This window comes from Diplotaxodon limnothrissa, linkage group LG11 (genome assembly GCF_057381915.1).
Source record: "Diplotaxodon limnothrissa isolate DT_005_m linkage group LG11, D_limnothrissa_male_GT1.1, whole genome shotgun sequence".
NCBI classification, from domain to species: Eukaryota; Metazoa; Chordata; class Actinopteri; order Cichliformes; family Cichlidae; genus Diplotaxodon; species Diplotaxodon limnothrissa.
Window position 1 is genome coordinate 18,980,033 of NC_140606.1, and position 24,313 is coordinate 19,004,345.

Consider the following 24,313-nt stretch of genomic DNA (forward strand, 5'->3'; position numbering starts at 1 on the left):
AAGCTGATTTGGTATTAAACCTCTTTTAGTTATTATGCCTCATACCTCACAGCAGAGTCCAGTATTACAGTGTTCACCATTTCAAATGGCGCATTAGTAACATTTCCTTGCAAAGTCGTTAAAAAAAGGAAGGAAAAAAAAAAAGCAAAAGTAAAAAGCAAAGGTTAAATATTTTCAGTTGATTGTCAACTACTTCTCAGATAATTCCCCTTTGGAGGGAAATTAAATTTTAAATAAGTTAATATTTGCAGGACCTCTACACAAAGAGTTTTCCACCAAAGTGGAATAAAAAGTATAAGACTGTTTTGGTAACTGACAGCATCATGTCGTCATCATTATAAAAACAAAAAAAAACCCACACGTGCGCACACAAACACACAGACACACAATGCTTAAGGATCAAGTATTAGAGGTAAGTTATATTCTGTTAGCCCTTGGACTGAAATAGATGAACTCAATGGGATGGGGGCGGGGAGGTGGGGGCTCTGAGCTACAGGCAGGCTTGAGACTCGACATGCAGTCAGTCGAGAAGTAGAAGCTAAACCATATGGGCTTTCCTTTGTCCTCGTTTCAAGGAAATTATAGTCCAGTCCTCTGACATTCAGGAACAAAGCGTGGAAGAAAAGCCTGTTAAGAGTCCTCCGAGATGAAGAGGTTCCCGCAAGTTTCCTCCATCGTGGCTGGTTGTCGAGGTTACTGAGTTATGCAGTTTTCTCCCATGTCCTGAGCGTAACGGTCCAGTATTACGTTACGCAGCTCCTCGACATCGCGCCGGAGCTGCTGGACTTCGACCAGCTTCTTCTGCAGCACCTCAGGATTCATCCAGTCCTCGCCGTGCTCCGCCACGGATGGGGGTGCTGGAAAAACAATGCATAATTGGTTCTCATTCGATTACATTTAATTTAAACATCAAATTCAACACTACAGTGAAAAAGATGAAGGTCAGAAATAAAAACTCGAGTAGTGCTTACAAGTGAGGCCAAGGAGCAGGGACAGGTTGGGGTCTTGTCCCTGGGCTCGCTGGGTTAGGATGCTGCACAGTGAGCGCAGGTCACTGAGGCAGGAAGCAATCTCAGCATGCAGTCTCTTTGTGAGATTAGCCCCAGCTGGCTGCAGGACAGAGGAAGCCTGGTTAGTGTACTTTTGCTCTGGATCGCTCATCTGCTCCTGCAGCGTCAAATTCTGCTCCATTAGTTCCTGGTTCTGGGTCGACAGCTACAACACAATGATCGGCATCGGTGTTAGGAACTGTCGAGCTTTATTGAGGACTCAGAGGTCTGATTTCTAAATTAAACAGAAACTGAGAAAGTTGATGCTTTTTTGGAGATGGTGGTTAATATAGCTCACCTCCTTCATGGCTGTGTGGAGCTCTAACACGTTCTGCTCTTTGGCCAGCACCTCCTCTCTGAGAGCCTGAGAGCTGCTTTCTTCCTGAGATATCTGCTCCTCCAAAGCCTGCAAAAGAAAAAAAAAAAGATTTAAAAATGTTGCGCGCTACAGAAACAGCAAACACGCACTCATTCAGATTCCCTGTGAAGAGATAAACACCTGGATCTGTGATCCAAGCTGTTCCATCATCCTGTGTTGCTTCTCAATAACCTGCAAAGAGAAGAAATGAGCATTAAAACAACACCAACTTAAGCACCAATGAGGCGTTACCGACCAGCGTGTGCTGGATATTTTCCATGTTATTGATCTAACTTGCACACATGAGCACAGCAAATTCAGTACACACTGCAGAGAACATGCTGTAAACCACATAATACAGTCATTTCCCAGAGAAATACTCACTTCTCTGTAAATCTAACTCATCTGAACATGAACTTCCTCTAAGCTCAGGAGTCATCTGAGGTCAATGCACAAAGTGGGTTCTTTCTGCATCTTTACTTTGGGATAGAAATTACTTTTTAATAAACCTACATACAAATAGTCCTTAGTTATTCTAGTTTATCCAGTGATATTTACACTCTGAATCCTGTCTTTGTGTTCTGTCCTGATCTGAAAAGGTGAACCTTCTTTGCACATGTAAGACCACACCAAGCAGACCTTTTTGAGTCTCTGCTGCTCCTCTTTCAAACTGTTGTTCTCTCCTCTAAGCTTCTCAAAATCCAGAGAAGGGAGTCTGGCTCCATCCTCCAGGCCCTGCTGTACCCGCTGCTGCATACTGATGAAGACAAAAATAACGCAGAACACTCATTATGCACAGTTATTAGGTTTTCTTTTTACACTGAGAGCGAGGAGAAATAACATGCCTACAGAGAGGAGTACACATACTCAGTAATGGTGGTCAGCAGGTCCCTCTCCCTGCGTTTCTGCTCCTCCAGGTATGAGTCTTTCTCCTTCAGCTGCGAGTTTGTCGTCGCCAGACAGTCGTCCAGTTCTTTTACTTTCCTTTCTAGCTCTGCTACCTGATGTTCAGCTTCCAACAGCTTATTTTAAAAAAGCAAACAAACATGAGCAGGTTTAATGATTAACACATGTGCACCTGAGCAAACGAAAAGGAGTTAAAGTTTAGTGTCCTAACCTGTTTGTTCTGGTTCTGGTAGTCCTCCAAGGTGGGCAGGTCAGCGAGGTAGCGCTCAAGAGTCTCAATACGCTGCTGGTTCTCCCTCTTCAGTTCCGACTCCTTCTGACACTTTTTCTTCAGGTTGCTGATGTGCTTGTCTCGACTGCGGATCTGCAAACATAAACACACGTTAATCTGATAACATTACGGTACCCAAATGTGCCGCTCAATACTGATTACAGCCCTTCTCAATCATCTGATGATGAATAAAGGAAAATGACAAACCCATTGTTACTTTTTAGTTTCAAAGAAGTTTGTTTAATGAAAAGAGGAAGCGTGCTTCAGGCTTCGAGTGATTAACCCTGACCGATTTTTATCTACACCATATTGTTTCTTGTGTGGGAGACAACAACTTCCCACTTGATGTCCTTGGGCTCAAGGACGTCAAGTGTTTTGCTCTGCTGTTAGCTAATATCAAATACTGGGACATGCTAGAGCAAAGTATTGGGCAGGGTTTTTATTTATATATAAAAAAAAACAACCATTGCATTGGCCATCATTAGGGTTTAAAGGTTTTCAGTCTCGATATTGTGGTTCTCGTGTGCATGACTCTTAATAAGGACGTGTTGGGTAAGCACAAACCCTTTCTTCCTGTTTCTTCATCTCCTCCGTGTGCCTCTCGCAGGCTTCCTTCAGATTCTCGGTCAGTCGCCGCATCTCAGCCTCAACTGCCGCGAGTCTGCGCTCTGCCTCTGCTTTCTCCAGAACAACAGAGTCTGTGCGCTCTGCAAACTGCGCCCTCAAGAACGCGTTCTCCCTCTGAGCCTCCTGCAAGTCAACATCAAAGACTCAGCTGAGTAAGATATGGGTGCAGTTAGTCAACATGACAGCAGTATAGTAGTCCTAAGCGTTGCTTTCTGGAGGCTGAGCATGTTTTTACTAACCTGTAGACGCAGCATATACATATCTCCATAAGAAGCTCCTCTGCCCAGGAGGGCTCCGTGAACCTGCAGCTCGCTTTCCCTCAGACGCTGCTCCAGCTGGGCCATGTGCTGCTTTTGTCTGCGATCACAACCAAGTCCAACCATCAACAACAACACAAACATTCACAAAGCTTTGTTTTGGTAATTTAATAAAAGCAGTGAACCCATTACAAACACTTACCTCTCAATGATAAGCTCCTTCTCCTTTAGCAGGCTCTCGCTGGCTTTGACCAGCGCGTCCCACTTGCCCGACTCAGAGTGAACCGGTGTTGAGTATAGAGGTGGGTACTGACCCATTCCTCCACCCATTAGCTGTAACAAGAGAGGGAGAAATGTATTACGTGTCAGTGTTAACTGACAGTGGCGGACAAGTGACGAGACACACCTGCATACTTTCCACTTTTTCACACAATTCAGGGGTTAGCAACAACAGATCTAGTGCTTTAAAGTACCGAGTACTGCAAACGCCTCATGAATAACCTCCAATTATTCATATGCAACACGAAAGTAACAACTACTTTTTTGTCAAATCACATGGTCATGGGTCACTGTGCTATGAAATAATTAGCAGTGCCAGCAGTGTTTGTTTTCCAGTAAAACTTTAGATGACTAATGTTAAGGTTGTAATGGTACTACTAGTCTTATCAACACTACTTGGTGATTTGTGCTTTCACTGTTGATGTTGTATAAGAAACAAATTAACAGGATTCAGGACAAAGACAATGATAGTGATGCTCGTCATGCATGTGTGCACTCAGGACAAAACGGTTACTTTTAATCATTAACCCTTCAAGCTACCGGCAGACTGCTGGAGTTTCTGCCTTTATATGCAAAAGACTTGTACTTATGACTTTAGGAACCATAATTCATTGTGTAGCTTTGTACGTGCTACACTGTGCTGCAGCTGCCAATGGCCTTCACGCACATATAGAAACAGGGAAGATGAACTTCTGATTCTAAACCCCAAATTATAAAGTTTGAAATACAAACTGGACAATATATTATTAATAAAACAATAGTAAAGGACACCAAGTTTCTTTATTTGTTCACTGCCAATAGTACAACTGGTAACATTGGAGCTGATCAGTATTCTTATGATCAATAAATAAGCTCTGGTACCTGTTTGATTTCTGCTTTAGTGCCAACATCTTTACATTAAATACTTATAATTTTAGAGCCACACACGCCACATTTATGCTGACAACATAACAGGTTTAAATCTGCACACAGCTAGCCACCTGACAGTGACAGAACAAATAAACTGGCATAACAAATATATTCCCAAGAAACATGAACACGAGCCTGTCATCTACTTCTTTTGTTAATGTCAAATAGGCTATGTATGTTGAGGACAAAAACGCTTATTGGGAAAGGACACAAAAATTATATCTAAGCATTTAAAATACAATAAATAACGTTATGTATTAGAAATGAGTGAATGCAGCTCATCGAAAATTTGATAAACTGCTAAAAGTCACACTTCAAAGTGGCACTCGGTCAGCATCTGCTCCCAAACATAACAAAAGTCAGTGTTAACAAAAGATCGAATAATTAAATATATCTGCAGACAGCATATAATTGGTTGAAGTAGTTGAAATTTAAATTTTGGTTATTGATCTGTTTAAAATCCTGTTTTAAAATAAACTTAAATGTGTATTAGACCACATTTTATATGTAATTAATAAAGAAATGGGAAAATCTATACATTGTGTATAGAAGCTATTCTTTTGCCAAGTTTTAATCTTTACAAACAAACAGCTACTCCACAAATCTTCAGTTTTTTACATTTTCCCAGATACATCTGAACCCATTTAAAGCTGCCTTTTTTGTTTTGCCACCTAGCAAAATATATTGTGTGGAAAAAGTGTCACAAGATACACTTGAAATCCAAACTTGTTGGTCTCACTTTCTTTACCAACAATCTTGCAGCAGTAGATGTTTTATATTGAGATACATACCTGCATTTGTTCCATTTGCAAGCGTAAGCTTTCCAGTTGTTTATGCTGCTGTTGCTGCTGCCAGCTTGGAAGTTCACTGCATCTGTCCTGCCGCAGCGGCTCATAACCTTTGGAGCCTGCGTGCTCTCTCAACAGAGCCTGCGTCTGAAGGCTAAGAGGACTCGTATAAACTCCAGCAGATCCGGCCACACCAGGCTGTCCGCCCCTTTGATTAGAGGCTTCTGCAGTACCAGGAACGCCAGGCCTAGCTTCAGGCAGAACTTTATAGCTGTGCTCCAAACTTCCTCTGTAGGCCTCAGACACGTAGTCTGGAGTGTCTCTAATCCCGGTCTGTAACCGGAGTCTCATGTCAGGGCATAACCCACCCAGAATGGCTGACTGATTCAGTGTAGGTTCCACCGCAGGAGTATCAAACCTGTGGCCCTCGTCCAATCGCGTATGGTCTGTTGGGAAAAGCGAGTGGTCCAGCCCATTCACCAGACTACGGTATCGACTCAGGCAGTCGGGCTTTACCCCGACGGGATCTCCTCCCACGCCAACTTCAGCATCCAAGTTGGGCGAAGATGCTGATTTGGAGAGAGAGGAGGACTTTGACGTGGTGCCGCTTGGGGTTCTGGAGCCAGAGGAAGATCTGTGACCTGCAGCTGAGGACAGGCAGTCCTCCTGGACACATGACTGGGGCTTTGAGGCCGGGGCTCCGGCCGTGGATGGCATGACATGTGCAGTGGGTATGGGGATCTGACTGCGGATGGGCTGGAAAGAGGGGCTGCTGCTGGAACTGCAGAAATCTTAAAAAAATAAAATAAAAGAAGACAAACATTAGAAACAACATTAAGAGGATTTCTCTCACACTACAAATGTTCCCTGTTAAACCAGTGCAGAATATCTGGAGCGCTACCGCAGGCCATTTTCTCTATTTTCAGTCAGCAGTGTAAAGTAGATGCAGCAGGGTTTACTGGTGGCCTACTTTGATGATGAGGTGTCACCGCTGAAAGAATTAAATGGCTTTGACTGACTCAACTCAGGGAATAGGCTTATAATAGACTTAAAGCACTGCACAGAATTAGAGCTCCGTGTTACATGACAAACATTTCCTGTGTTCACTGTGTTAATAAACCTGCTGATACCTGCCTGAAACATGTACAATTATAACCCACTATAAAAATATGTTACTGCAGAAGGGCAGACAAAAAGTTCAGCCCTATAATTAGCAAAATTTTGACAACACACATGGGGTACTACAGCTTCAGTAAACACAGAGTCCACTTTACTAAGCAAGCAGATACAGCAATGTTAATCTGGAAGCTTCAGAGATGATAAATGACTTTAGGAACACAGGAAAACCCAACACCAGCCATCTCCACAATCCTCAACACACGTTACACAACTGTTTTACCAGCACTACAAACCTCAGAGAAGTGTTGAAGTCTGAAAATTGGGCAGTCACTCGAACACAGCAAACGTGTTAGAGGCTGTGGCATGTTTTCTAACAACGAGCGGAAGTGAGCAGAGCGGCAGAACGCTTTAAATCAAAACACAGAACAGTCTTCTGCATTTCCTGAGAGCAACAGAACAACCTGTGAAGCCAAGACTGACAGCCGCCCGACGAGCAAGCCCAAAGCCGTATTGTCCTCCAACAGAAGACCTCGCCTTTACCGAGCCCTGAACGAACGCATACAAACAGGCACACGCAGGAAAGGTTAGGGGGTATTTATAGCCCACCTCTCAAGTTACAGAGCAATCTGTGGGTGCCGCTTATTTAAGCACCTTGCCTCCTCCCACTGAACCACACATCACACGTGTACCTCCAAAGTCAAATACTGAATGGGATACTTCTACCTCTTACCAGCTTAAACCAGAACTGATTTAAATTAAGACACCCTGAATAATCACTGCACACAAAAATAAACAGCAAACATGGCAAAATAGGGTGGGGGGAAAAAAAGAACAAACTTTTTTTTTTTTTAAAAAACATAACACATCTGATATAAAAGACGCCTCAAGGCTCCACTGAATCACGACTGGCTAGAACATGTCTGAACTCCTCAGCAAGAACAACCTTTGTTAGATGTTTGCTCAACACACATTCCTACCCAAAGACATAAAAACCCAAAACTTGTTCATTTGTATACCAAATCGAGTGTATTTCCCACTTCACGGTGACTCTAAAAACTCATTATCGTAGCTTTTAGTGAAAGACACTGATAAGATATCATTGTTAACAATGTCATTATCTCTTCTGCCTGCTGGTCTGATTCTTTATCAATACCCTCATTGATTCATGATCAATCATCCAAGTACATAGTTTTTCAGCTTAGACACAGAGGTTTTACTATACCTGAATCTGAACACAGTTTAGAAACAGAGTTTTGTTTTTTTAGAAGGCCTGTGTGTGACTATGATGTGCAAAAACCTTTTTCCATGAGTTTGATGTCCCTCTATAAAATATGCAAAAGTCAGGAAATCATGAAGGCCCCGATTAAAAGGCACTGATCAGCTTGGAGCCACAAGAATGCAATGGACTGGACAATTTGATACTGGTGCTAAACTGGAAGCAGTTTAATTCCAAACCCTAATTATCTGCTATATTTATAGGCACTGCCATCAGTCTAGGTGGTTGGAAAAAAGCCTAATAGCTGCATTACTGGATATATTAAAGCCAGTTTCCCACATGCACTATAGCCTGAAACGTTTCTAGATATCATCCAATGAAAAGTCTCTCAGCTCCAAGTTTGCCTATGTGAGAACAGAGTGGACAACTGTCTGTTGAAGGAGAGCACAAAACTGTAGACAATGTCTGGAGACTTCTGTTTTGTATTTTAATTTCACCTTTATTCAACGTATCAAACTGACATCTTGAGAATATGATATGAGCCAAGGCAGGAAACCAAAACTTCCAGAGAAAAATCCAGAAAAGCACTCAAACTACTCAGGATTGTACAGTGGGTCAGTGCTGCTAGTTTAGCTCTGTAATAGCTTACAACTATTGCTATAAACGAAATTTGCTCAGGGAACACAACTCAATACATGAACATGTGGAGGGTTGGACAAAATAATGCAAAACTAGCAATTAGTGTATCTAATAACAAGCCTGCCAACCATTCGCTTGAATACAGCTCTGACCGTTATAGGAATATTGTCTTACAAGCGCCGAGCTCAGCGATTAACATGTTCAGGAGGTGTAAGATAACCCTGGCCACCTCAATGGCATCTGCTTTCATTTATTTCAAAGACAGAACGCATGCATCTACTAACACTAATAACTGGTATTTACTGGAAGTTTGAAAGTTTTGGTTGTTTCTTATTGTATCTCTGCTTGTGTGTTATTTGTTTTATGCTCCACTGACTGTACTGTTGTCTTTCTTGGCCAGGACACTCTGAAGACATTTTTTCCTGGTTAAATAATTTAAAAAAAAAAAAAAAAAAAAAAAGAACTCCACAGGTTCTCTTAAAGCTAACTGATAAAAAGCCAGGAGCAGAGATTGTTTAATTCACCATAGTGACAGGGAGAGCACCAAAATAACCATCAGTTTACTCAGTGTGCTGGGACACCATCACCTCACTAATATTTTTCCTTGTCCTTGACAATTGCCTGGCAATCCACCCATAAATACCAGCCCAAAGCCTACAGTGCTGCTACTCTGCAGCCTATTATTTTGTAATGTTTCCTTTGGAAACAGGGACCACCCATCCCAGCTGGCCATCCATTAAACACAGCCTTTCAGTCCATTATTTTTTCCACTAGTGCATGCACACACAAGCTATCAAACCATTGGGAGATTCCCATTTTAAACAGAACAATGTGAAAGCAGTGATATTCCCGCCACAGGCAAGGTACAGCCTTGGCATTCAAACATCTCCTCTCACTTAACCTCAACTCTGGAGCAGTACAAGCTGCACCTTGGGTCAGTTTTGGCTGGGGAGTATCTCTGTAAATGTCCCAGGCATCAGCGGTGAATCATGAACATTTTATCACCCTATAAATAGACCTAGAAACAACACCATGGACAACACAGTGTGTTCCAGCTTCATCTCCCCAAAATTGTTAAGTGCCAAGCATTACCTAATTTAAATATTTCATGACTGCGCTCAACTTTCTAGTGAGCAATTTTAAAGAACAGAGGTTTAAGGGTGCACAACCATTAGAAAAACAAACCCAACACTGTTTAATGGATGTGTTCAGGTCACTGCAGTGAGACAGTCTTCAAAACAATGTTACACAACAGGCACTACAGGCAGAGGAAGAACAAGCAAAAGTCATCACCTTCTGCACTGTCAGATGCTGATGTGCCAAGACCAGTGTCCCCGCTGTCTGATGTTCCGGGCCGGCGGCCAAAACGGCTTTGGAACTTCTCTGACACAGCTGGCGTCTGCCACTCCATGTCAGCAAACCGGGCTAATGCACATTTGTGAAAAGGGACAACGACAGCAGAGCAGAACATCAACACATGTGGAAATGATGCAGGGCTTATGCATGGTGACAGCAGCGTGTCAACTTACCCGCTGGTTTGGATTCAATATATCTCTGCGAGGTGGTCATTCCATAAAAGACCAGTTACCTGTGGAGACAAGGAATTAGCATTATTGTATGGTACGGGACACTGAACAGGTGATCAAACTCATGGAATAGCTTTAAATTGGAACATGTGTAAATTTGTTTACTTTGCCTCACTTAAACAAACAGCTGAACAACTAACGATCTATTTTAAACAATAATTTGACAGAGGCTGGCAGACTTTTGTGCCCACCGTAGAAAGCCTGTCTGCACATAGTAATTATGAACTGGACGGTCACGGGCTAGGACACAGCAGCTGTTAGCTACTGACTGATCTGCTCGCCTATCAAATTCATCTGCCCATCAACAACCACCACACACACTTTTCTGGGTAGCAACAAAAATAACAACACGAGCACATGTCTTCTCGTTACATAATGTCTTACACAAACATCTCTATCCCTACGGGAACCCTATAGGAACTTCCAAATCAATGGTGAGAAAAGAATGTAATGATGGTGGGCACCAAAAGGCTAAGACACCCCCCACTGTTGTTCAAACTAATCATTTTCTGTAGCTAATTCTTAAAGGAAACTACTGATGCAAGGGAACGCTTTAAGCTAAACACGAGTACACGCTTAACTGAATGTACTAAAAGTATTTTTGTTAGTCAGCCGAATGAGCCAATTACTGCTATCCCAATCTACCTATTTTGTTACAAAGAAAAACACACACACAAACAACTCGTTTAAGATTTGAGCAGCGATGCCCTACACCGTTAAGCATTTTAGCTAATCCACGACAAATCCGTTTCCGCCGAACAAGCTAGCTAACAGCTAACACCGCTACGGTTTTCTTAGACTCCTGAGTTCACATCCACGATACATATCTGACTTCAGCCTACCGTGCACATTATCGTAGATAAGCCGGTTCTTCACGCTGAAAGAACGGCTACTTTACCTTCGGTTTCAGATAAGGACTGAATACAGTGATAAATCTCGGTCTCGGGCTCTGAATCTGAACCCTTCGCTGCTGCTGCTGCTGCTGTTGTTCCGCTAGCCAACTGATCTCCTCTGATGGCAGACAACCCCGCAAAGACACGGTGGAAGCTTGTTTAATATTACAGCGCCGCCCGCTAAATTCGGGGAGTGGGTGCTGCTTCACAAACCGCTGCGGAGTTTTCTGCATACACCTTGTTACACCTCCACTGATGGTACACACCGACTTCAAAACTATGGGTGCTGGTGTAATATCGTGAAATATTAACCTCTGAGCCAGATTAATTCACAGAATTTTTATCTTGTCATGTGGCCAAAAAACCACTACAGCAACACACAACGAACGCATCTAACCAAGTTGCACAGAGAAGGCAAGAATAACCTAGAAGAAGACTTTCGCAAGGGTTAAAATGTGTTGAAGCCATATTTAAAATACCTTAAATTGGACTACAAAATGTTGATTGGCACTGATGTGAACACTGTAAACTTAAACACAAGAGGTCAATGTCAATGAATTGTCAAGGAATTGTATTTGTAGAGCACATTTTAGTACACGTAAACTCAATGTTCTTCCTATAAAAGATAGACATCAAAATTACACGGATCTGTACGTAAGGCAATAAAAACAACAAAAGAAAACGTTACAAAAACATTAAATTCAAGCGAACACGCACACACAAACACATACAGTGTAAGTCTATGAAAGTAAAAAGGGTTTTGAGTCTGCTTTTGAATGTAAACACACTTATAATTGACCTCAGGTCAGCGGACAAATCGTTCCAAAGAACAGGACCACAGTTTCTGAAAGCACACTTTGCTGTGTGGTTAGGAGTAGTTAAAAGATCTGCGCCTGATGACATGAGAGGTCTCGCTGGGTTAAATAGAAGGAAGTTAAAGATAATTCAGTGTTGAACTGAGAGCCAATTAAGTTATTTCAATAGATGTTCAAGTTTCCATGTGCGGTTAAGGACTCTGGTAGTGGCTCAATCCAATGATCCTTTGGATAATCTGGTTAACAGAGTGTTAATGATTAACCTGCTTGACATAAATGCATAGAGCAATCTGTCAGAGTCAGTTTGATATAAAAATGTTCTTATGTTTTATTTTATTTATTTATTTAATTTTTCAGTAGTTGAAAGCAGTTCTGGTGACCTTATTGATATTATTGTTGTTATTGTTTCTTTTTTATATACACTACTGTACAAAGGTTTTAGGCAGATGTGAAAATTGCTGTAAACAAAAAATGCTTTCAGAAATATAAATGATTATTTATTGGCCCCAAATGTATTCTGCAGCAAGACAATGACCCCAAACATACAACCAAAGTCATTAAGAACTATCTTCAGCGTGAAGAAGAGCAAGAAGTACTGGAAGTGATGGTATAGCCCCAACAGAGCCCTGATCTCAACATCATCAAATGTGTCTGGGATTACATTAAGAGACAGAAGGAAAATAAATGATTAACACTTCCATTTTTGAAAGCATTCTTTGTTTCCAGCATTTTTCCTCACCTGGCTAAAACAATTGCACAGTACTATAGATACAAAAGTAAGAATAATATACTATACCACATACTGCTAGCACGTGAAATTGTCAGCTGACAATCGTGCCAAAACTCTGATTTCTCAAGTGTCAAATTTCAAAAAGAAAATCCTAATTTGCTGCACATGTTACCCTATGATGGCAGATGTTGAGTATTACAAATGTCAGTTTCTCAACTTCCTGCAATAAAGCAACAAACAAACTCAGCATATGTCACACTTTCACTTCCATTTTTTGAGCCAAGTTTGGTAAGAACTGAAAAAAGAACCATAGAATTGTAGAGTAGAGCAGAATCGAGTATTACTGACCCCTGAAAAAGTACAAGTAATCATTACAAACTTTAAAGACACTATTATTACAGCGGACAACTTTTATGTTCTTTTAGAGTTTCGAAAGTTTCTGAAGAACTCTAATATCTGAATATTAAACTTACTACTTTGCTGCATCATTATTTAAGGGTTGTAAAAACACATGCAATGAGATTCAGGTTTAACAATCTTACTGTTAAAGAAAAACTAAAAGTTGAAACTATTATCTTTTTTTAAAAGTAGTTCAGAAAAGACAGACCTAAAAATAAAATAAAGCCAAATAATAATAATAATAATAATAAAATATTATTATTATCATTATTATTTTTATATATATATATATATATATATATATATATATATATATATATATATATATATATATATATATATATATATATATATATATGTATGTATATGAGAGAGTTTGTATTGTTTGTATTCATACCATAATTCACAAAGTCAGATACTTTATCACTCAGTGGGTTGTAAATATCCCAGGTTGTTTTAATTGAACTCAGACTGTTCCACTCATAAACACATAGGTCTGCTTGGTCACTTACAAACTCTGCCCGCCCTCTTAATTTGACTGCTTTTTTACATAAGGAAACTCTCCTTCCTCATTCACTGTGTGAAGTACATAAAATTACTCTTATTGTTTTCACTCATTCATTTACAAAATCTTCTTTTTTGATGCTGCCTTTAAGGGTCGTCACAGCAGACCATCTGGCTCCATCTCACCCTACCCCCAGCATCCTCCTCTGTTAGCCTGACCTTCTGCGTGACCTCCTTCACTACATCTATAACCTCCTCTGGGGATTTTCTATTTTTCTCCTTCCTGGCAGATTTATATTCACTATCCCACTATCCCTCTTCTGCTAACCATCTGAGCCTTGCCTCTCTAACTTTGCCTCCACCCCGAGCTGTTCCACTGATATACGTGTTTTTTAATCCTGCCCATCCTGGTCTCTACCAATGAAAACGTTAACATCCTTAACTCTGCCACCTCCAGCGCCACCTTCTGTCTTTATGTTAGTGTCACCATCTCCAAATCACACATCACAGCATCATAGCAGGTCTCACTACCTCGTGTACACCATCCCTATTTTCAAAGTCAGGATCCTTACTTACACATGATTCACCCGCACAACACTATTCACAAATTCTTCCTTCAAGATTACCATCAAATTACAAAATAATACTATGTATTGCTTAAACATTTGGTAAATATATGTTACATTCTTTGTTGTAGTGCTCCTTTATTAAACGTTACTTGAAAATGCTTTTATTCTGGAATGCTTTTATTGTGATGTCCAAACAGACCGGAAGAGTTTGGTGTATTTTCAGCTGGCGGAACAAAGTTGCGTGCTTATGTGCAGTGGAGGAGGGTTGTGTTCAGGTCTGCGAAGGTATTAGCGAGTATTCTGTCAACAAAGTCACACGGAGTGCAATTTGTGACTTTTACTAAATGGACATTTCTTGACAGAGGCTTGCTTAGCTCGAGGGAAACGGTGAGTTTTGTTTAACAGTTGTAAATTATCACCAAAGCGCTGCAAATGTTAACGTTATATAAAGTGGATGTTTTGTTTAGCTAGCAAGGTAACGCCAGTACGCTAACGCCAGCTTCTTGATGAACGACAGGTCTCTCAAAGGCCCTGTGCACGGATCGTTAACCATTCTCGTAGGCTAATGGGGCTTTAGATTTTAAATAATTGTTAGTTTTTTGCAAAACTGTCAGTTGTTGTATTCCCAGAGCTACGTTGCTAACATTAGCCTGGTTAGCTAATGAAGTCGCTTTGTAGGTAACGGGAGCAAATACTATCTGTAGACCAGCTAGCGGTATGTTTTGTGCCTATGTCAGATGAGCAACAAAAAATCTCTGAATAAATCACATGCCTGAGTTTAATGTCGACTTTTTCCTTTTTCTGTTTAAAGCTGATATTGACGCTATACCGGTGTAAAGTCTCTGTCTTCTAACAAGTCTCTGCTCTGCCTTAATCCATTCTGCGTTTTTACAGCTTGGTCACAAGGAAAAAAAGAGTAAATGAAACCTGATCTCTGACCCTTGGAAACCTCCAGCCTCGAAACCTAATTTATGTTTTGCGGTGAGGCCATGACTACTGCCAACATCTCCAGAGATATCCTGCACAGGCAGATCAGGGTATGTAAGAACAGTCCAGAGCCAGTGTGATCATCCCCGTCTGATGGAGAGTCTGATGGAGATGTGCTCTTTTGTCTTTAGGACAAGAGAGCTGCAAGCTTCCAAAGGTTCTACCATGTGACTGACCCCTTCATCAAGAGACTTGGACTGGAGGCTGAGCTTCAGGTCACTAATAACATGACATATTTTTCTGTAAACACATTGGGACACTTTTTTTTCTTTTGTTCTCTTCGTCTGACCCTCAATGTCATTTATTTCAACAGGGCCACACAGGCTGTGTGAACTGTTTGGAGTGGAACGAACGTGGAGAGTAAGTGATCAAACCCTGTGAACCCTGTATGTACAGTGAATTTCTGTTGTATCTGTCCAGATAAGGTTTGCATCCTGTTCACTTCCTGCTTGGATTTTAAATGTCACAGTTTTACTATCAGTGTTGGGTCTAACGTGTTGCAAAGTAATAATATAATCACATTATATCTTATTTTAGTAATTTAATGCGTTACTCACTAATTACAATACAGTTACAGTTATGTTGTTACTTGAATTACAAAGGCTCTTCAGTTATCTGAGCAACTGGCTGCTAGAAAGAAGAAAACTTTTTTTTAATGCTTTTAAAGAGCAGAAATATGGTTATTACTTTTATTTTTATTGCACCAAAGGACAAGAGTGCCATGATGACAAACTGCATGTAGGACAGAAACATCTGCATTATACACAAAGCTAGACAAGAAACCCAGAATAATGTCAAAGTTTATTGTATGGCGATCCCAGCCCAGCAGCCAAAGCCTGAACTTTAAAAGGCAGTGATGTGTAGTCAGGCTTGCAGACTCCATTTCTACCTGTACATATTTTTGCAGTAGAATCACTGTGGCGATAGCTTTGAAGACCCTTTCAACTTTGTTTTGTGTTGTTGACTTTGTTTTCATATGTGAAAACTAAAAGAAAGATTGTATTTGTGTCCTCATTAGGGTGGGGTTTTGTGTTGGTGTGTGGAACTGTAACCTCAGTTTTATATTAGTTGCCTGGTAATTAAGTATGTGACAGTGTGTTTCAGTAATTTTATGTACTACATACATTTTAAGAAAAGTAACCAGTAATGTTTAATACATTACTTTTTTCCTAGTAACAACCCCAACATTGTCTACTAGTTAGTAAAAGTAGTCTCACTCGCCATGTTTATCAGTGGTGTGAGTCTGCTTCTTTCGTAATCTGACACCTTCAGCACACCAGGAGGGATCAGTTTAACATAAAGATATTGCATCCATTCTAAAGTGAATCTAGCAACACAGGTCCAACTGCTTATTAGTTAGTTCTAATACCTGTAATATAACGTGTAAATGTAATAAATCAACAAAAAAAAGGTGCATACCTTAAAGAAATGCTGCTTGGCTTCTTTGAATTGTTATTATTTTTTCCTCGTACTCAGTCTGCTGGCTTCAGGCTCGGATGATCAACATGCCATCATCTGGGATCCATTCAGGCACAAGAAGCTAACAACTATGCACACAGGTCATGCGGCTAACATATTCTCTGTAAAGGTAAGGAGAACACATTCTACAGTGTACTGGATGGTGCCTGAGCTTAGAAACATATTAATACTGCAGTCATTGCACAATTGAGGCTGCCTTGTTGCTCTTCCTCAAGGTTAATTACGAAAATATGGCAGAGAATAATTTTCGCTGTGATGTGCAGTAGGGCTGGGCCTTATCATACCGTTCACGGTAATACCGGTACAATGTTAGGCAATGATAAGAAAATGAAGTATCGCGATAGAATATGGGTAAAATGCGCATACGCAGTGCCTTTGTTTTCATACGCACATGGTGGGAAAAGCATGGCGGTGACGGAGAATGAGAAGAATCGTTGAATGAAACAGATGAACCAGAATTGGTTTGTAAAAATGCTGCAACTTCAGTGGTGTGGAACTGGTTTAGCTTTCGTCCGTCAGATACACACCACATCGTTATTACTATTATTACTATTATTACCGAACCGATTTTATGTGGTACACGGCGCTCAAAAATCTGTCAAAAATGTTTTAGTACGACTTTGCTAAGCTGTGAAGCCGCACCGCTTTATGGATTGTCGGAGCATTATGGCTACCGTAGTTGGGAACCTCGCAGAGTAATACGTACTGTGCTTCAACATAATATTACTGTATTGTGTGTGTATAACCTCCTTTTAAGTTTTGTGGATATTATACATGTTATGCTCAGGATCTGTCGGCCAATTTCCACTGGAAATGCCTTTTGGTTAAACTGTCAGAAAGGAATTTGCAGCTGCGAGAGAAATCAGCATTAATGAATCAATGTTACGGAAGTGGAGGAAGCGCAGTTTTTGGCTTTCCCCATATTTCAAAAGTGCTTCATCTCTTTGCTATGACTGTCGCCCGGCATAATTTGCAGATGATAATGGTTGCAGCCGCTACGACGCTTTCGGTCAAAACAGGCGCAGCTTGATGACATCATCAACATGCGCTATCGTGGTATAGTCAAAATCTCTAACGTTGGCCAAATTTATATCGTTTCTATCGTATATCATTTATATCGCCCACCCCTACATATATATATATTTATTTTATGATGTCTTATTTCCTTTTCTTCCTCCTCGTGATGAACTCCACTGGTGTTCTCTTTCCTGTTCATTTTGCACACTTTTGTGGAGAACTGCAGCAAGTGTGCCTCTGCACCCTCAGTGTTGGTTGAATTCCCATAATCCTCTTCTCTGTGTAGCCATACAGCTATGTAAATGGATACAAACATTGGACTATGAATTCAGCTTAAGAAGTCTTTGTAAATGTCATAACAATGTCCTGTGTGTGACTATTGACATTTATATCACCATTTATTTCAAAGCTAAGCCTTTCTCAAACATTGTGTGTGTATACTTAGTGGGGATGCGCTGTTTGTAAGATTTTGGGTCAGTGCCAGTGTTTACAGCTCAGGTTTTCAAACGGCAGTGTAACAAATTGATCTTCATTATTATTAATTACCTCCTATTATAAAGTATATTATTTGGTACTTTTAAGTGAGTACAGAATCAAACACAGTCCTCATATCTGTCTCAGATGTGAGGACTATTAAACCGAACATGCCCTACAGATGATCGTTGGACTCTGTCAGCTTATTTACTAATCAGCTGGTCGCCTGATGTCAACAGTGCCAATATGAGCCAATAAAGTGTTGCATCTCAGTTCTTATCAGTTCACTTTGGTATTTTTATTTGTCCATGCAGTTCTTGCCTCACTCCGGGGACAGAATTTTGGTAACGGGTGCAGCCGACACAAAAGTCCACGTGCATGACCTGACAGTGAAGGAAACCATCCATATGTTTTCTGATCATACAAACAGAGTTAAACGCATAGCCACAGCACCCATGTGGCCCAACACCTTCTGGAGTGCTGCGGAGGACGGCATCATCAGGTTAGACCAAAGAGATCAATAATGTATTAAAGTCAAATGTTATGTTGGTAGTGGGTGTCTGTGAAGGTTCTCAGTCATCCAGGTCATCGTAGTCTAAGGAGCTTGGAAAGAAAAGCGTCTGGACTTCTTTAAGTTGCTTGAAGACATTTCACCTCTCATCCGAGAAGCTTCTTCAGTTCTAAGAGTCAAAAGGTGGAGAGTCTCAGATTTAAACCCAGTGGGAGTGTCCCCCCCCCAAAGAGGGACAAAGGACCCCCTGATGATCCTCTACCTAATCACATGAGCCAAAGTGTGAAAACAGGTGTGGGTCACAATCAGCCAGGGTTACGGGTGAGCTCATTGTGGGGCCAAACTGTCAGCAAGGAATTTGCATTTACACTGTTAAATTTTTATATAGCTTTAATGCACATAAAAACCGCTGCTTGTTTAAGTCAAAATGCATTGATGGGGGTTCTTTTTCCACTAATAAAGTTGTGGAGTTGTAAAGTATTTTGTCTCCCGTCAATTATATCTTCAGTTATATCGTTATCGCAAATTTTCAAATATATATCGTGATAAATATTTTTGGCCATATTGCCCAGCCTTAATCTGCAGTGTGATCAAAGCTCACAGCATGTTGGTGCATTCGTAGCCTGCAGGTTTGTAGACCCACATCTACATGTTGTAGCTGTTTACTGTCACTTGGGGTCAGTGTTAGAAATATGTGGGACAATGAGTGTGTTGTGTGGATCAATCTTGTTTGTTTCTGCTTTTCTTTTTTAGCTTAGTACCTGCTGTGAAGAAAAAAAAATCTTTGTAATGGTGTAAAAACCTCTTTTTAAAAACTTCTCGGATAGGAGGTGAAACGTCTTCAAGCAACGTAAAGAAGTCCAGACGCTTTTCTTTCCAAGCTCCTTAGACTTGGTAGTGGGTGGTTTTGCCAAGGTAATATGTGCATGTTGTCCTTGTTCACTGCAGACAATACGACCTGAGGGAGAACAGTAAACACTCGGAGGTGCTGATCGATCTCACAGAGTTCTGTGGTCAGCTCGTCGAGGCCAAATGTTTAGCTGTTAACCCACGGGACAACAACTACCTGGCTGTGGGAGCCAATGGGCCTTTTGTACGTCTGTACGACATCAGGATGATACACAACTACAGGTGAGTTTGGCTTTTTCATGCTATTCTGTGGTAGTGAGTACTCGGCAAACTGTCAAATAAAGCGCTTTGTAGTTACTCTGTGGTGCATTCCAAGTTTTGACAAGGAAGTTCCGAACTTTTTTTTTTTTTTCTTCCTCACACAGGAAATCTCTGAGTCAAAGCACATCGGCAGCTGTGCACACATTCTGTGAAAGGCAGAAGCCCATCCCAGATGGAGCTGGGCAGTATTATGTTGCAGGTGTGTATACAGATAAATTGTCTGGAATCAAATTCTTTTAATGGGTGCATTTATATTCTGGACTGTGGTTTAATACCATTACCATCTGACTGAATGTTTCAGGTCACCTGCCGGTGAAACTCCCTGACTACAATAACCGCCTGAGGGTCCTGGTTGCCACCTATGTTACTTTCAGTCCTGATGGCACCGAGCTGCTTGTTAACATGGGCGGGGAACAGGTAATGCATCACCAAACAGAGAGGGAACCATGTGAGAATCGCAGAGGCATTCTTATGGGATCCTTTTACTATCTCTTTATGGTTCTTGCAGGTGTATCTGTTTGACTTGACGTTCAAACAGAGGCCATATACATTCTTGCTTCCAAAGAAATGCCAATCGTCAACAGGTAGATAATAAACACTGAGTTTCACACTAACTCCAAAGTACATGAAGAATGCCGATTATTGAATCTCTCGCTTTCCAGGAGATGTGCAGAATGGAAAGACGACAAACGGCGTCTCCAATGGAATTCACCTGCCAGCTGGCCACATTCACTTTACTGGGAGCAAAATGCAGTCTAGGTAAACGTCGGCTCTTTCCACTACACGTCTATTGACTGAGGTTATACATTTGAATTTATGTCAAAATATCTGCTTTTCCCTTTTGTCTTTCAGTTCTAATGACCTCCCTCCTCACCTGGAGAAGATAAAACAACAAGCTAATGATGCTTTTGCACGGCAGCAGTGGACACAGGCCATCCAGCTGTACAGTTTAGGCATTCATCAGGCGAGCAGCAACGCCATGTTGTACGGGAACAGAGCTGCGGCCTATATGAAACGCAAGTGGTACGCGGCGTTGCTTTAGTGCAGAGGAATGATGCTTTTTTTTAATTCTAAAACCTTTGGAAACCCTGAGTCTTTATGTTTTTCTATGTGATTCTTAGGGATGGAGACCATTATGATGCCCTCAGGGACTGTCTGAAGGCTCTGAGTCTAAACCCCGGTCATCTGAAAGCACATTTCAGGCTGGCACGGTGTCTGTTTGAGCTAAAATATGTGGCTGAGGCTCTGGAGTGTCTGGACGATTTCAAAGGGAAGTTTCCAGAGCAGGCGCACAGCAGTGCCTGTGATGCCTTAGATAAAGACATCAAGGCTGCTCTTTACTCCAAGTCAGAATCAGGTGGGAAAGAAAGAAATAGCTCTTGGCTAATTTTCAGTAACTCTCAGAGAATTTACACAGATCTAGAAAAAAACATTTATATCACACTTCATTGGATAATTGCCATTATTTACAATGATTGTATGCTCACTAAAAAACCTGCTTTGTAGTACACATGTCGTTTCTTTGTGTATATTTTAGTTTTAAAATCTGTGTGAATTACAGTAAAAAAAAAAAAAAGTTTTTTCTATAACTGCAGAAGACAAAAAGGCCAACAGCTCCATCCGATTCCACTCGTTCAGTCGGAAAGAGTCCATTCCTGAAGATGAGCTGGAGCTGAGAGAGCGCAGCTTTGACTACAAACACAGATACTGCGGTCACTGTAACACCACCACTGACATCAAAGAAGCCAACTTTTTTGGAAGGTGGGTTAATCTCGTTGCCAGGCCGCTGTGTCATCACTAGGGGGCAGTCGTGAGCTTTGAAATGTAACGTGATCTTTATCTAAATGACACACTGTGCTCAAGCGATTATAAATAAAGCCGAGCCTTTACACATTAACACTGTTGCACTCAGTAACTAGTCAAACCTCTTTTGCAGCAAAATGCTCAAACAGCTTTGAAAGTAGCTGCACAGGAGTAAAGTGTTCTTTATTACAAAGCTGTGGAATCTCAGCCATATTTTTAGCATGTGTGAGCAGCTTTTGGGGGCTGATTAACAGCTTTGTTTGATTACTATTTGGCCTTTTTTATTTTAACATAATTTTGTTCTATTAGTTTTACACAATCAACAGTTCCTCAATCTAAACAAGTTGTTTAGTTTCTTTAGAGTCGGTCGTACTTTTAGATGTTGGCCTATGAAGCAGTTGTTTGTTTTTGCTGTTCAAAAGTGTGACTAAATCGTCTACTTCCCATGACGTTATAACAGTCAGAATATATTCTAATCAACACCAACTCACGCTGTGGCTCATTTAGTTTACCTTTTAAATAAACACAAATCTTTATGATGTGTTTGATTAGTGAGTGCAGTTCCAACAGCTTAACGAGACTGGTTTTTGATACCATGGGCCAAAGGAGGTACTGTATGCTGAGTGACGGTAGAAAATGGCACGCTGCTGTTGCTTAACCTTCACCTCAGCTGTTCTCAGTACTGTACACATCTGCACAGTGAAGTTGACATTCTATGAAAGAAGTTCAATGTAAAACGATTGCACAATTTTCCGAGTAAATATTTAAATTCCCCGTAAAAGGTTTGTGTCCCAGGAACATGGCTCATCAGGCAGGTCTGAATGGATTCTTTTTCTCCACAGCAAAGGCCAGTATATTGTAAGCGGCTCAGACGATGGCTCTTTCTTTATCTGGGAAAAAGAAACAACCAATCTTGTGAGGATCCTGCAGGGGGATGAGTCCATAGTCAACTGCCTACAGCCGCACCCCAGCTACTGCTTCCTGGCTACTAGCGGTATCGACCCTGTCGTTCGGTTATGGAACCCCAGGCCAGAGGTAAACAGAGGAAACTCCTCTATGCGCAGACTTGGTCTTGACATGCTTTGGGAGTGTGTTAAGGAGATGCCATTCATTAAAAAGATGTGTCATGCTGTTGGAATTATATTTGATCACTTCTTTTGTTTTTTTCTTTTTAAATACCGCAGACAGACAGCGAAAACGGGCGTGTGGTGGAAGACATGGAGGGAGCTGCTCAGGCTAATCAGCGGCGCATGAACGCGGATCCGCTGGAGGTCATGCTGCTTAACATGGGCTATCGCATCACAGGCCTGCGCGGTGTCGGTCCAGATGGTTCAGACGATGAAGAAAGCTCAGAGGGACAAGTACAGTGCAGGCCCAGCTAAGCAAATAGTCATCTGTTCTGCAGAATGGATTTTAGGAAGCAAAGCACTCTACTAGCTCCTGTTTGAATCTGAAATCCCCTCGCCCTCCTCCCCAGCCCCGTCTGACAGAACATTGAGTGAATGTCGTGTCACATCTCTGCACTATGCATCACCCTCCCCTGTCCTGTGAGAGGACTGGTGGAGACCACTTTTGGGGGTAGAGAAATTCATGGAGGGTTGCGACAGCACCCTTCCACCCCTTCGAAGCACCTACAACACCTCAGCCCGTCCCTCCCTCCACCCTGCGGTGGCAGTGGGATGACTTTGAGGAGAGCACCTTCAAACTTCACTCCCCCACTTTCTCACAAAGAAGGAGGAGTTCAGCACGCATCGCTCCTCAGGTTTATGTTGGAGAGGCGCGTATCTGGTGGCCTATTTTCAGGTCGGCGTGTGGCCGCGTGGTCAGAATAAGATCTCTGACCCGAAAACGGTGTATTTGTTACAACTCCTGTCTGCTCGGCAGACAGAGCAAAGCGTCACAGTACCCACTCATCTCGGAAAGGCTGCACACCCAAGTTATTTAAGTTAGCCTCAATCCTATTTTCCGTTGGAGTTTTGGCCACTGGAAGGCTAGAATTAACTCGCTCTTTAAGTTGTGAACGCTGCCAGAGTTGCTCTAATGAAATGTATTTATATGCTTTTTTAGTTTACAACTGTCAGGAGGAAGAAGGAAAAAAAAACAAGGGGTTATTCTGCCAAAGGTTGCCATCTGTCACGTAAACAGCCAAGGATTAATGTTAGACTTCTTTGTTTCATTGAAACATAACTTTGGCTCCTTTTAGTTAAGAGGTTTTTCTTACAATAGATTATTGACAGGTCAAAGAAAGCAGCTTTCTAATACAGTTTTTTTTTTTTCTTCTAGTCCTGTTGATTTCACATCATTTGAGATGAAGTGTCAATGTCATTTTTTGGGGGGAGGGGGCAGCTTTAGGGTTCCTGCCTACTAGCTGCGTGGCTCTAGCATTAGTCCTCTGCTGCAGCCAGGTGTTCAGTCCTGCTTGCATGAGGCTTCTCTGAGCATAGATGCAGGGCAATAAAACAGCACAGCCACAAGCCATCCAGTGCTCGCTGGGTCTTCTTTACCCTTAGATAGGGTAAATGTTCATGAATGGAGTCCTCAGCTACATGCATCACTAAGGCTTCCATTCGTTTTCATTTGTTCATTAATTTGAGATGCTCTGTTTTCTTTGAGGAATCCTGTAAGACCTTTGTGGCAAACAGAACAAAGAATAAAAATTATTGAACACCACCTTAGTATCCTTTTGATTCATTGTTTGTTTCATCTGTTTGCCCTTTTTAGCTTGGCGGTTACACAACGCGTACAGTAGCACTTAGTTTTATCTAGGTTAGGAGGATCCCCGTTCGTCAGTGTCCGCACTTTTTGCTGACTGTCGGGCAACAAATGCGAGCACGGTACATCACAAGCAAGTTAAATGAGCATCTCATCTAATGAGGTGACCCATCTGTGGGAGAAGTTACTGCAGGTAACTCTGTAGCAACAACGCTGGGCTGGAAAAGCAAGTGTTTTGCAGATGTT

At 41.5% G+C, this 24,313-nt stretch overlaps 2 protein-coding genes across 5 annotated transcripts; one reads left to right on the plus strand and one right to left on the minus strand.

Annotated features, from left to right (window-relative positions):
• Positions 1-252: 252 nt before the first annotated feature.
• cep85 (centrosomal protein 85) lies at positions 253-10,991 on the minus strand. Of its 4 annotated transcripts, none has more exons than XM_085366291.1 (14): positions 10,903-10,991; positions 9,948-10,006; positions 9,712-9,843; positions 5,448-6,235; positions 3,671-3,801; positions 3,451-3,568; positions 3,149-3,334; positions 2,525-2,677; positions 2,275-2,429; positions 2,047-2,164; positions 1,549-1,599; positions 1,348-1,455; positions 972-1,110; positions 253-857 (listed from the first exon to the last, which is right to left on the minus strand). In XM_085366291.1, the coding sequence occupies exons 2-14, from the start codon at positions 9,985-9,987 to the stop codon at positions 694-696; spliced, it is 2,283 nt and encodes a 760-aa protein (XP_085222417.1). In that variant the 5' UTR covers positions 9,988-10,006; positions 10,903-10,991; the 3' UTR covers positions 253-693. The 4 variants fall into 4 exon arrangements, with proteins under 4 accessions (XP_085222417.1, XP_085222415.1, XP_085222416.1 ...); XM_085366289.1 differs by having other exon boundaries at positions 972-1,215; XM_085366290.1 differs by lacking the exon at positions 10,903-10,991 and having other exon boundaries at positions 972-1,215; positions 9,948-10,111.
• Positions 10,992-14,163: 3,172 nt separating this feature from the next.
• On the plus strand, positions 14,164-24,128 carry wdtc1 (WD and tetratricopeptide repeats 1). The gene is made up of 16 exons (XM_085365269.1): positions 14,164-14,301; positions 14,809-14,951; positions 15,033-15,116; positions 15,215-15,261; positions 16,378-16,489; positions 18,186-18,373; positions 19,331-19,513; positions 19,657-19,751; positions 19,854-19,969; positions 20,061-20,136; positions 20,215-20,311; positions 20,405-20,575; positions 20,674-20,909; positions 21,148-21,313; positions 22,198-22,390; positions 22,540-24,128. Exons 2-16 carry the CDS (start codon positions 14,886-14,888, stop codon positions 22,735-22,737), a joined length of 2,028 nt encoding a protein of 675 aa, XP_085221395.1. The 5' UTR covers positions 14,164-14,301; positions 14,809-14,885; the 3' UTR covers positions 22,738-24,128.
• Positions 24,129-24,313: the final 185 nt, after the last annotated feature.

What these genes read in the sequence shown, in the direction of transcription:
- cep85 (XM_085366289.1), bottom strand. Translation starts at nt 9,987, where the DNA reads ATGACCACCTCGCAGAGATATATTGAATCCAAACCAGCGG. An exon ending in AGCATCTGACAGTGCAGAAG is followed by an intron (nt 6,236 to 9,711) that starts GTGATGACTTTT and finishes TATTTTTTTAAG; the next exon opens with ATTTCTGCAGTTCCAGCAGC. An exon ending in TCCACACAGCCATGAAGGAG is followed by an intron (nt 1,216 to 1,347) that starts GTGAGCTATATT and finishes ATTGTGTTGTAG; the next exon opens with CTGTCGACCCAGAACCAGGA.
- wdtc1 (XM_085365269.1), top strand. Translation starts at nt 14,886, where the DNA reads ATGTTTTGCGGTGAGGCCATGACTACTGCCAACATCTCCAGAGATATC. An exon ending in CTAACATATTCTCTGTAAAG is followed by an intron (nt 16,490 to 18,185) that starts GTAAGGAGAACA and finishes TTGTCCATGCAG; the next exon opens with TTCTTGCCTCACTCCGGGGA. An exon ending in TATGGAACCCCAGGCCAGAG is followed by an intron (nt 22,391 to 22,539) that starts GTAAACAGAGGA and finishes TAAATACCGCAG; the next exon opens with ACAGACAGCGAAAACGGGCG.